This window comes from Procambarus clarkii, chromosome 53 (assembly GCF_040958095.1).
Source record: "Procambarus clarkii isolate CNS0578487 chromosome 53, FALCON_Pclarkii_2.0, whole genome shotgun sequence".
NCBI lineage: Eukaryota > Metazoa > Arthropoda > Malacostraca > Decapoda > Cambaridae > Procambarus > Procambarus clarkii.
In genome coordinates, this window is record NC_091202.1 from 24,182,998 (window position 1) to 24,196,499 (window position 13,502).

The 13,502-nt window shown below is 46.6% G+C and overlaps 1 protein-coding gene across 1 annotated transcript in view; it reads left to right on the forward strand.

Moving 5' to 3' along the window:
• LOC123767055 (uncharacterized) overlaps positions 1 to 13,502 on the forward strand; it is a 66,831-nt gene that overhangs the window by 27,479 nt on the left and 25,850 nt on the right. Inside the window, 1 exon segment of the mRNA XM_045756521.2 lies at positions 251 to 404. Coding sequence (XP_045612477.2) covers positions 251 to 404 — 154 coding nt within the window.

Sequence of the window (13,502 nt, forward strand, 5' to 3'; positions counted from 1 at the left end):
CTGAATTCCTGACAATTTGTAATCCTGATAGACTTGCTCAAACTATTTTAATGTGATTTGACTGTACAGTATGTAGTACTGAAGATGTAAGACTTTTTCATCTGTCATTTTTCATTTGTCATATAGAGTATAAGACAAATGTGCTTATATATGGTGTATACAAAAATTTTATTTCTTGAGATTAAATTTAAATGTGCATATGACAAACTAGAAGTTATCTTGAATATGCTCTTTATCTCCTTCTTTTCAGTCATCCAAGTAGTTTACAGCAGCGCCATCTTGCAAGGTCACAGGCTAGCCGTATAATGTGGAACCATCAGCGAATCAAATTTGATGGGGTACCTTTTACCATTCTCTCCTCTGATGACCTCAAGTGTGCATTTGGAATGAATTACAAAATTAAGGTGAGTTTTATGGATATTAATTTAAATGTAAAAAAATAGAGAATTGAATGTAATGAAATACCTCTTTCTGGTGGGTCTCTTGGGGCTTTCCAAACTACAAACCAGGTATGTTCCAAATCTAGGTTATCACACCAAGCTCTAAGATTCACAAGTGCCTACCAGAAGCCAGTACCAGAATCTGGCCCCGTCAATGGTAAAAGGGGAATCTAGGGGGTACTAGACTACCACGGTATTCCGAAGGAAAAACCACCAGAAAGGCAGGACACAACAAAATACGTAACTGCAGAGACTGAATTGGCAACCCTGACATGAACATGCACATGCTTGTTAGTTGCTAGCAACCACTCGTTAGTAAAAGGCCAAGGCCACCAGGCCACCCAATGGTCTCGACCCGCTGCCTACCACCCCCATTTACATGCCACCCATGCCACAACAACTGAATACCAAAAGTAAAGGGGAAAGGTGGGTATGGTGAACCACTGGGGGACCAACCAGAAAGAGGTTTCATTATATCCAATCTTGGAGTGGGAAAACCCACTCTGTGGTTCCTCGAGTTAACTCCCCAAGGATTAAAAAATAGAGCCTTACCATGGGAGGAATGGTACTGGATGACACCAGTAACCTCAAAAAAAAAAAAAGCACTAGGACAACAGCCTGAAGGCCACACACGCCTGGTGCTGACTGGAAACATTATCCAGATACTGAGCTACTGTACCAAAATTTGGTTAGAAATGAAAAACCTACAGACCCAAATCTTCGCCCAAGACATATGTGCAAAGAAAGCAGACAGAGGTGTATACTTGCAGATGTAATGGGCCTTTGGGTAAGAAGCTGCCTGGCTAAGGTTATCCCTTACACTGCTCTAATTGCTCACAAGTGATTGGCCACTCTGCTCCAGTGTAAGAGGTCATTAAAATATAGCCTTCTTACAGTTAAGTCATGTAATATAAAGTTAGGGAACACACAAAAATATTTAAAAATCGAACTTTTTAAAATACAAGACAGAATTCCAAGTGAACTACACACAACTGTTTTGAATTGTGAGATTGAAACTAACCCGCTAATCCCCTAATAATGTCAAAATATATATATAACTTGTATTATTTAGCCATGATAGCATTATAGAAGAGCCCGAGTGTGATAATGACTGGGTACAATGTTCAAATATCAGTAATTCAATGCTGTTCACAATGTTCACAGCGCTAGCCACAGCACCACAGCATTATTTCGTCCATCTAGGAATCTTCAAACAACTTCTTAGGTTCCTTTTCAAATTAAACTTGTGGTCAATTATTCATTTACAGGAATTAGTGACCAGGATTGTGATAATAGCAGGACTGTGGTTATAATTAGCATTGTGCGTAGTATTGTGGAAGGAGGAATTTTGGTGAGGGAGAGAGGAAGGAGAGAATTAAGGTAGCCTCACTGTGTGTGGCAGCCACTCTTGTTTTGCTAACCATACTAGCTTAGTGGTTCGCTATGGGGAACACACATGTACATGGGAATATACAGTGTGAGTGTATATAGTGTAATACTGTAACAGCAACAGGAGTATGTTGAGAGGAGCTATTTTGGTGAGGGAGGTGACGTTGTAATCGTAGCGTCATCTGCTGTCTGCTGTGTGATTTCTCATGCAGTGTATGGTGGCCACTGTACTGTTTGGACACAATACCAGCTTACTTGCATAGTTCTGGTAAATAAAACATGTAGATAGGTATATATAACATGTGTAAATAGTGTAATGAAAACAATAACAGTATGGTGGGAGGAGCAATGTTGGCGAGTAAGATGTTGGAGTGAGGGAGACTGGCTGGGTGTGGCTGCTCACACTCGCGGTGTTCTGAATGTGTTGATGGTGAATGTATATAGTGTGTGACAGTGTATAGTGTGTAAATAGATTGCATATATACATAAATTAGCATGATACATGGTAAATATGTGCAACATATGTGTGCACAAGTGTCATGCATGTAACACAGTGTCTTTGGACAGTACGGATGTTTTACTACCATAATATAGCGTACGTGTTCATTATACATAGGATTAGCACGTAAAAACAAATAAAATGTATTTGGAACCGTGTGCAAAAAATGAACAAAAATATGTTTGCGGCAACTCGTGCACCCTGGCCCAGGTGCCCTACTGGCCCCAGGAGCGTACGTCACGGGCGAACGGGGAATGATGACTTCACGTGCCAACTTACGGACCCCATAGCAGCCAAAGTAAGTACAATTTCCAGTTTTTTTGACATATCCATACTGAGGGAAGGGTTTTTGACACTTTAAGAAAAACAAAAGATTTTTTTTCCAGAGAATTTATTTCCTGCGCACTGGGGGGGTGTCATATTTGGAAGCCGAGCAGTTAAGGGGTTAACCACTGGACTGCGCCAACCGAGAAAACTTGGTCGGTTGGAAACTGCGCCAACTGAGAAAACTCTCTTTGATTTTTTGTACCCATTCAAAATGTGTGCGTGGTAGGTTGTGCACGAAATGGACTCTTAGGATCTCCAATGAGAGGCAGCCATCTTGGAAAAAATTCCCAGAATGCCCTAGGACTGCTGGCTGGGTTAGTACTGAGTGAGCAACCATGGGTGGCTCACGCGCCTCTGGCTCCCAAACACCTGTTCGACGCGGTGTTGAAAGATTGCGCTCTGTCGGTGAAATTCAGACTTTATTGTTTGAAGAACATAAGGGTCATGATATTGGTGAAGCTAGGCACAATAAGGACCTAACACAAAAGTCGGATGCAAGTGATACAGCACCTATGAGGACGATTCAGTGAGAGTATCCAGTTGTTGCCCTGAGTGCCACACTTGCCCACCTATGCATTCTCCAATTTATATACTGTAGATGATACATAGATGAATCGTTTTCTGCGTTCAGTGATGATGCATCTGATACAAGTAGCATAGATGAACAGTGTTAGTGGCTTCCATGGTGGTGTTTTCCATAGATATTTTCAAGAATTGCTGAATCTCTTCCAGAATGCCTGAATCTCTTCCAGATTGACACTCTTCGAGGTTGGCTGAATCTCTTCTAGTGTCAGACCTTACAAAGCGATCTACCTCACTACCTACCTTACAAATTGATCTTCTCCTATCATCTTTTCAATACTACCTTAAGCTTTACAAGCTTGGCTACATTCCACCTACAAGTACTAACGCCAAGGGTGTATGTGAGTGCATTATTTACAAGCACACAGAACGAAGAAACAGGAAGCGAAAATCTATCTGTACCTGGTGCACAGCGAAGTCGTGCTGTGTACCATCTTGAGGTTATCTTGAGATGATTTCGGGGCTTTTTAGTGTCCCCGCGGCCCGGTCCTCGACCAGGCCTCCACCCCCAGGAAGCAGCCCGTGACAGCTGACTAACACCCAGGTACCTATTTTACTGCTAGGTAACAGGGGCATAGGGTGAAAGAAACTCTGCCCATTGTTTCTCGCCGGCGCCTGGGATCGAACCCAGGACCACAGGATCACAAGTCCAGCGTGCTGTCCGCTCGGCCGACCGGCTCCCGGAATGGGGAGCCGGAACCATGGACTACTTCGTTGATTATTACTCACTTCCGAAATTCTGAGTAATTACCTAAGTGTAGTTACAGGATGAGAGCTACGCTCGTGGTGTCCCGTCTTCCCAGCACTCTTTGTCATATAACGCTTTGAAACTACTGACGGTCTTGGCCTCCACCACCTTCTCACTTAACTTGTTCCAACCGTCTACCACTCTATTTGCGAAGGTGAATTTTCTTATATTTCTTCGGCATCTGTGTTTAGCTAGTTTAAATCTATGACCTCTTGTTCTTGAAGTTCCAGGTCTCAGGAAGTCTTCCCTGTCGATTTTATCAATTCCTGTTACTATTTTGTACGTAGTGATCATATCACCTCTTTTTCTTCTGTCTTCTAGTTTTGGCATATTTAATGCTTCTAACCTCTCCTCGTAGCTCTTGCCCTTCAGTTCTGGGAGCCACTTAGTAGCATGTCTTTGCACCTTTTCCAGTTTGTTGATGTGCTTCTTAAGATATGGGCACCACACAACAGCTGCATATTCTAGCTTTGGCCTAACAAAAGTCATGAACAATTTCTTTAGTATATCGCCATCCATGTATTTAAATGCAATTCTGAAGTTAGAAAGCATTGCATAGGCTCCTTGCACAATATTCTTTATGTGGTCCTCAGGTGATAGTTTTCTATCTAGAACCACTCCTAGATCTCTTTCTTTATCAGAATTCTTTAAAGATTTCTCACATAATATATAGGTTGTGTGGGGTCTATGTTCTCCTATTCCACATTCCATAACATGACATTTATTAACATTAAATTCCATTTGCCAAGTGGTGCTCCATATACTTATTTTGTCCAGGTCTTCTTGAAGGGCATGACAATCATCTAAATTTCTTATCCTTCCTATTATCTTAGCATCATCAGCAAACATGTTCATATAATTCTGTATACCAACTGGTAGATCATTTATGTACACAATAAACATCACTGGTGCAAGAACTGAACCCTGTGGTACTCCACTTGTGACATTTCTCCATTCCGATACATTGCCTCTGATTACTGCCCTCATTTTTCTATCAGTCAGAAAATTTTTCATCCATGATAGAAGCTTACCTGTCACCCCTCCAATATTTTCCAGTTTCCAGAACAACCTCTTATGTGGAACTCTGTCGAAAGCCTTTTTTAGGTCCAGATAGATGCAGTCAACCCAACCATCTCTTTCCTGTAATATCTCTGTGGCTCGATCATAGAAACTGAGTAAATTCGATACACAGGATCTTCCAGATCGAAAACCATACTGTCTGTCTGATATTATATCATTTCTCTCCAGGTGTTCTACCCATTTAGTTTTGATTAGCTTTTCCAATACTTTCACTATTACACTTGTCAATGATACAGGTCTATAATTGAGGGGGTCTTCCCTGCTGCCACTTTTGTAGATTGGAACTATGTTAGCCTGTTTCCACACGTCTGCTACGATTCCTGTACACAGGGATGCTTGAAAGATCAGGTGAAGTGGAATGCTGAGTTCAGATGCACATTCTCTCAGAACCCATGGTGAAACGCCATCTGGGCCAGCTGCTTTGTTCTTCCTGAGCTCCTTTAGCATATTTTCCACTTCATCTCTAGACACCTCTATCCGCTCTATGTTGTTCTCTGGAATTCTTATTGTGTCTGGTTCTCTGAAGATTTCATTTTGTACAAACACACTTTGGAACTTTTCATTTAATGTTTCACACATTTCCTTTTCATTTTCCGTGAATCTGTTTCCCATTTTCAACCTCTGGATATTATCCTTTACCTGCTAATACAGTGTGTCACTGTGTAAATAGTGTGTGAAACAGTACATATTGTAATTTTAGTGAATTTTTAACAAGTAATATTGCGACAATAAAACATTTATTGTAGACTCAGTACTGACACATGTATCACAGTTCCATGAAACATTATGAACGTTCTACTGTATACATATTGTAAAGGACACAAATATGCATCATATATGATAAAAAAAAAACGCATTGGAAATACATAGAACAATAATTGAAAATATATCTGCGACTGCTTCTGGGAGTTTCACGCACGGGCGACCAGCCCCTGATGACGTCACAGTGCACCTTGTCCACGTACCCACATCCAAAGTAAGTGGAATTTGGTATTTATTTTTACATAGACATGTTCAGGGAAGGGAATTTATCATTTTACAAAGAAAAAAAAATTTTTTGGGAACACTTAATTTCATGCCCACAGGGGAAATGTCACAATAAACTCGGTGCATCAGTGGTTAACCCTTCCACTGCTCAGGGGTCCTGAGGACCCATGAGCAGTGGAAGTACTGTGCAGAGGCACAATACTGTGGACAGTACTGTGCCTCTCACACCTGAGAATATTGCCCACGATTTAAAAAAAAAGGCGTCTGTTTACAAGAGCCCTGAGGAAGCTAATGTGAACCCAGTGTAGCCGCGGGCCAATTGAATCGAGCCTGGCACCCTATGGCGTATATATACGGCGTGCGCACCATGGGACATGTTACTCAGGGCGTATATATACGCCATGCGCAGTTTAAGGGTTAAAACCCAGCAGAGTTTTGGCGTTTACGGCTTTGGCGGGTAGGCGGTTCCATGGGTTTACAACCCTATGGGTCAAAAAGCATCTCCTGTTTTCAGTCCTACATTGTGGCTTGTTGAGCTTGAATCCATTGTTCCTCATTCCTGTTACATCTGACCTTTTGAAGAAATTGTCTGGATCAACATCCTCCAAATTGTTAAGTATTTTAAAGGTTTCGATGAGATCCGCCCTGTCATGCTTGGTTTGCAGTGTTGTTAGCCCTGTGGCCCTCAACTGTTCCTGATACAAGAGATGACTAAGCTCTGGAATGATTTTTGTTGCCCGGTGTTGCATCTTCTCCAGAGTAGCTATGTCTTTCTGTCTGGATGCAATAATCCAGGTGGGGGTGCAACAGAGACTTATGCAATTGAATGGCTACCTTTTTTCCTTAAAAGGTAATGGTACATTTGATTATTCTTAGGGTTTGGTTAGCTTTTCTGGGGGGAGCCCCGTCGGCTCTCCGGAGCAATCCAGGCTGAATGGATATGTATAACTTTCTGGCATCAGTCAAAGTGCTTAGAGTTTTTGCCTACTGGAGGACCATGAGCCAGAACCTGGCCTCCTCAGAGAGGCACGAGGAGCAATGGCCTATAGAAACTCCCCTGTGGTTGGGAGCATTCTACGTCTGCCATCAACCGGGACAAGCACCCAGAAAGGTAGGCGCCCCAGAACAAACCCCTATTCTGGTTAAAATATTGCTACCAAAAGCCGAACGAGTGGACAGAACTCCCCAAACAAAATTACTGGTATTTAACTTGCATGACATCGTCACGTCCCCACGCCGCCGTCTGCAAACCCCCCCCCCCCCCCCTCCCCGGGAGGGGGAAGGGGGGTTATCTTAAGGTTATCTTGAGATGATTTTGGGGCTTAGTGTCCCCGCGGCCCAGTCCTCAACCAGGCCTTCACCCCCAGGAAGCAGCCCGTGACAGCTGACTAACTCCCAGGTACCTATTTACTGCTAGGTAACAGGGGCATCAAGGTCAAAGAAACTCTGCCCATTGTTTCTTGCCGGCGCCCAGGATCGAACCCAGGACCACAGGATCACGCGTCCAGTGTTCTGTCTGCTGAACCACCGGCTCCCACTACCCAGGGGGAGCCCCAGACCATCCGCACCTTCAATCTAACCGGCAGTTCTTGGCTGATGTGATTACTGGCTAGTCGAGTGCCTCTGGCTCCGGTTTTGTTTCAGTTCTATGCCTTGTGGTGTAGACTGTCTCTACCGGTGAGGTGTGAGCCAAGAGTGAGATTCGACGGTACTCGGGCTGCATGTGCCTAGGGGTCTGTTCCCTAGGTGCCCTGTAAGTATTGCCTTTGGGGCTTGGGGCCTCCTTCCACAAGACTCCTTGGGTTCTACCTTCACTGTGTCCTTTACTGTTCAGTACTCGGCCGCCCTTGGAGTCGGCTGGAGTTTTGTTGCCCTTGTTTGTTTCTGGGTAGGAGGTAGTTTTTGTCACTGGTAGGGGCGCGGGGTACTGCACAGCTAGTTTTCACCAATAACAGCGGCCGGCTCTGTTCCGTCTGGGTACGTTGTCCTCTTGCAGGGTTTTTCTTTTGTTTTTGTTTTTGCCTGGTGGGGGGTCTGCCTTTGTGGTCCCCCTTTGCTGTTCTCTGGGTTTATATATATTTTTCTGTTGGTGGTACTCCCCGCTTGCCCCCTTGAATTGACACGTCCTGGGGGTTCAGCTTTTTAGAAGTTTGTTTGGTAGACTTGGGGGCCGGTTCACAGTACCCTGCCTGGGCTTCCCTTAGCATGTAACCAAGGCTGAGGGCCCTGGAAAACCCCCCGGGGGCTCCGTGGTCCTATGGATGTGACCCCTGATTCCCCCCCCCCTCGCGTCTTGTGAGTTTGACGGTTGATCTATCCCCTTGTCTCAGGGGTGACACTCACTGGTTGTGCCTCCGCCATGCTGCCTGTTGGGTCATTGTTTCTTATGACCTGGAGTCGTGCGATGGGTGTTGTCTGTATGTGCTCTCGTTCACCAAGGCCACTGGTCGTGATAAGCGGGTGCAGGCGGCTGTGGTGTTGCATGCTAGGTGTAGGTTGCTGCAACGCTCTTGGTTGGTTGTCGCCCCGGATGCCTAGAGGCTGCCCCGTTTTGGTTGTTGGGGTTCGGACTTGGGGGTGGGGGTCGCTTCTGCTCAGGCTCCTTCCGCCCCTCGTCCTTTCCCTTCTGTTGTGCATACTTCCTGCCCTTGCTTCCGGGTTCGACCCGTAGATGGATTTTGGAGTTGGAGCAGGGTCTGGTTGGGTTGAGACTCGGGCAGTCTCAGTTTTTTTTTCCTTTTCCGGGGTGGCAGCAGAGTTATTCAAGTCTGTTCCTCCAGCCGTGCCGTGTGGGTCTAACCAGTGGGCTCCCTTCCTTAGAGTTTTGCATGGCTGCCCCGGCTTTTCCTTATGAGGCTGGGGCTTTTGGGGTATGGCTCGGGCCCAGGTCCTGCTGTCCAGGTTCCCGGGGTTGGGGAGGGGTTGCCTGGGGGGGGGGCCTCGGCCCCATTTTGCCCCACTTGGGTCTTTGTTCCCCTCGGTGCGGGGTTTGCAGTTCCTCTGAGTGGGGATTTTCCTTCCGTCTCTGTGTTCTTGTTGGGTCGGGTCTTCCCCCTCCATGGGTTCGGTTCTGTGTTTTTTCGTGTCCGTCGGTCCCGTCATTCCTGGGGGTGTTTCACCCTTTTTCCTCATCCTTTTCACTCTTCCATCACGATATTGTTCCCTTTGTATTGGGGTCAATGCATGTCCCTTGATCAGGTTTGTCCTTTTTGTCCGTGTGTGCCTCCGTGCATTTGTACTTGCTTGTCATGGTTCTCGTGGGTGCATGGACCTCTTCATACCTTCCAATATTATTGGCATGTCTGTTGACTTTCGGTGCGGTTTTCCTCTTGTCCTTTTTGGGCTCGTTGGTCCCCTTCCACCCTCTTTGTCTTCTTTCACATCTGTTTCGCCTTTTTTTTTTCCCCATCGTCTCTCCTTCCTGTTTTTTTTGACGTTCCTCGTCTTCGTTCCGTACACCTTGCTGGTGTTTGTATGATATGTGTCTGTGTCTGTACGATGTGTGTATAATACGATGTGTGTGTCCGACTGGTGTACGAGCTGCGCCACCCAGTGGATGGGTGGTGCGGTTCGTACCTCACACACTGGGGCCGGGGTGTTTTTGTTTATGGGCGGTGTCCTCGTGTGTTCCACATCACTTATCGCTGTTTTTCTCGCTTGTCTTCTCTCTCCAGTTGTTGCCCTCTAGGTGCTGGGGTGTTTTAGATTTTCTGTGTGGGGACGTCGCGTCATTCTTTTCTCTGCTTCCGTGAGTGGGGTGGCTCTGAGTGGCACCTCTTCCACCTCTGTACTGCACCTCGTCTTCTGCTGGGCACGCACCTCTGGACGTCTTTCACCTTCGACTTCGCATTTTTCTTCGGGTACCAGTACTGTACTTAAAACACCTGCTGCCTCTTGTGCGAGAACCGTTTCGGGCAGGCCACTGGTGTTGCTCCTGGTATGTTACTCTGCTCGGCTGTGTTGTGGCACGGCTGTGTCTCTGCTCTGCAGGTGAGGTTGTACTGTCTGGCAACTCTGTCGGCCAGGTGCTGGTTCTCGATTTTTTGTGGGGTACTTGCCTAGTGGTGCTTGCTGGGGTTGGCCTCTGGCTCTTGGTCCCACCTCTCGACTGTCGGCGGTCGACGGGTGTGCAGATTCCCGAGCCTCCTAGGCTCTTTCTTATCTCTTTTTGAAACTGTGTATGGAGTCTGCTTCCACCACATCCCTTCCAAGTGCATTCTATTTCCTACCTCCTCTGACATTGCTCTGGTTCTTTTTCATGTCTTGTGGGGTGCTGCTCTGCATTATGGTGCTTTTTGTTTGTTTTTTGGCACATGGGTCTTTTTCCCTATATTTGGACTCTCCTTCATTCCCTCGGTCCGTGTTTCTGTGTCCTTCCTTGCTTGGTCTCTGTTCTGGACGCTCCTTCCTTGCCTATCTTCGGTGCTTAGCTGCACTCTACTATCCATGGTGTCCCTCTGTGTGTGTGCGACCTCCCACTTCACACTTTGTGGTTGGTCGTGTATGTTCAAAATCCGAAATTCGATTTCCAATTTTTATTCAAGAAAAGTACATACGTAGTTGATTTATGTACATGATGTTGGATTTCATGTTAGAGCTAGTCCATACATTACCTGGAGCCACTCATACGCTTAGCGTTTCGGGCAAGTTCCCATTTCGGGCAGGTTCAAGAACATTGCATTCCTAGCGGCTACTTGGTCTGTTTTCGTTTTTTTTTCCTTGCTTTTTTCCGTTTTTCTCCTAAGCTACGCATGGCTGAGCTTCTGGGTCGGTGCTTATTGGCTATACTGTGCTGTTGTTGGGTGCTGAGGTGGGCCTCTGTTCATGTTCAGTTCCCTGCTTTTGGACTGCCCGGGGTTACGTTTTGGTACCGAGTTCCTTCACTTTTTCTTTGTCTCACTGCAGGCTTTTGTGTTGCACTGTCTGTGGGGGGTTGTGGACTTCCGGTCCACCGCTCCTGCCCTACTGGTTTCCTTTTTTGGGCGGGTAGCTGGGATTCCGGTCCTGGCTCCGGCTTTTCCTTGTTCCTTTTCCAGACCGTACGTTTTTGTTTTCCTGCTGTTCACATCCTGTGTGGTTTCCCCTCAGGTATCCCTCGAAGATGCGCGAGTCGTTCTTCCCTGCTGGAGCTGGTTTCGCTGCTCCTTTGGGTTGCAGGGTCGCTGTTTTTTGCTTTGCATCTCGCGCTTTCCTTCATGGTGCCCGCTTTCCATATTGACCTCTTCCTGGGCCCTGGTTTTTTGATGTTTGGCCTTGTTGGTCCTTCAGGGGTCCTGGGGGGGAAATTCCTCCTGGGCGGGGTGTGTCTGCTCTCTTGGGTTGGTTCCTTCGGCTCACTGAGGTCGGGTTCCTGGTTCCTTGGCAGCCATTCCTTCTGGTTTTTGCCTTCCTTGGCGGACCCTGCTGCTTTATTCGGTTTCGATCCTGTGGGTCTTCCCGCGGCTCCTCCTCTTTTTGCAGGTCGGTCCCTTTCTGTACAGCGCTGGTTCGTTCCTTCCCTCGAGTCTTCATGTCTCAATTTTTGTCTCTCGTTTCTCATCGCTTGTGTGGGCACTGGTGGCTTCCTTGTTGGTCTCCCACCTGCGTGCTTCGTCTCGACGGCGGTGTGTGTGGTTTTCCTGTCCTTCTGGTTTTCCTATCACTGCGAAGGGTTCTTTGGTCTCTGATAGGGTTGTCTTGTCTTTCCCTTCGGGGTTGTTCCGGGACCGTCTTCTGGTACCATGGACTGTCGCCTCATCTTTGGTGGCGCTGGCGGAGCTGCTCCAGCTTGCGTTCGGTGTTGCTGTTCCTTCTCCTCCGTTCCGCTTGCTGTCTTGGGCGTTGTTTTCCCTCCGGCCTGCTCTTGCATTTCCAGTGCTGTCCTGGTTGTTGGCCCGGATGGTCTCTTTTCTTCTCCTCAATTTGGTCCTTGGGTTGCTGCTTGGTTGGTCGGGCCGAGGGTGCTTCCTTGTTGTTCGGTTGCAGCTCTTTGTTGTTCTTGGGGCGTCTTGGCCTCGGGGGTCATAGACGCGTTTTGGTTTGCCCGGGTTCCCTTCCGTCCCTCATTCCTGGTCTGGGGTTTGGGTCTCCTGGGTTGTCTGCAGGGTCTTTTCTTTTCGTCTGTGTTCTTGTTTTTAGGTTAGGGCACGTGGCGTCTGCCTCCTGGATCCTTCCCTTTTTTACTTATCTGTGGTGAGGTGGCTCCGGGGAGCCGACGGGGCTCCCTCCAGAAAACCAGCGTTGAATGTAATGAAATCCCATTTTTTGGGTGAGTCCCGGAGACTCCCCTGGCATCCCTCGCTCCCTCCCTCCGGTCGGCGGTCTTTTTCGCGTATTTTGACATCCAGCCTAAGAACTGCCGGTTGGATCACCGGCGCGGATGGTCTAGGATGATGATGTGATGACGTCATGCTAGTTAGATAATTTTGTTTGGGGGAATTCTGTCCACTTGTTCGGCTTTAGGTAGCAATATTTTAACCAGAATAAGGGTTTGTTTTTGGGCGCCTACCTTTTTGGGTGCCTGTCCCGGTCGATGGCAGACATAGAATGCTCCCAACCACAGGGGGGGTTTCTATAGACCACTGCTCCTCGTGCCTCTTTGAGGAGGCCAGGTTCTGGCTCGTGGTCCCCGGTAGGCAAGAACTCCAAGCACTTTGACTGATGCCAGAAAGTTATACATATCCATTCAGCCTGGATAGCTCCGGGGAGTCTCTGGGACTCACCCAGAAAATGGCGTTTCATTCCATTCAATGCTGGGTTTTTTACAGTCGCTCTCACTAGTTGTGCAACTTTTAGTGAATGATGGATTCTGACTCCAAGTTCCTTTTCTTCATCTATCTGTTGTAAGGTAGTGCTGTTAATTTGGTACAATAGCTGTAATTTGGTAGAATGTAATAAACGCCATTTTCTTTAGAGTTATAAAAAAGGTTTCCGTACCCAGGTCCCATCCTTACAAATCTTCCCTTGCTGGGGTAACAAAAGAAAAGAAAAATTAATGTAAATTTGAAGAATTTATGCCAACTTTTCTTCAAACTAGACAGAATTTAACACAAAACCTTGAAACAACAATTTTCTCATGGTGCTTCACTAACTAGCTGACATGTAACATATAACTAAATAACAAGGGGACACAAATGGCGATGGCTCTCTACTGTTCAACACAGCATTAGACTCTACAACATACAAAAATGCTTCACACCTGCAGAGTCACTTTTGGGACTCTTCGATTTGACTTGTCTGGACTGACCAAACCAGCAGAGGGAGGGTATGAGGGAGGTATGCATGATTGCAGTGTCTTGAGATCTTGAATTGCAGGCACAGAGAAGGTACACCGAAAGGTACATACGCAAGGACCAACATGAGAGGGACCTCCTCTATGGAACCTAGATTTGTTATTTCCTATACAGATACATGTATCTTATTGACTTGAGTCACAGACCGAAGCAGGGCTGCTCCTTGGGTTACACCATTG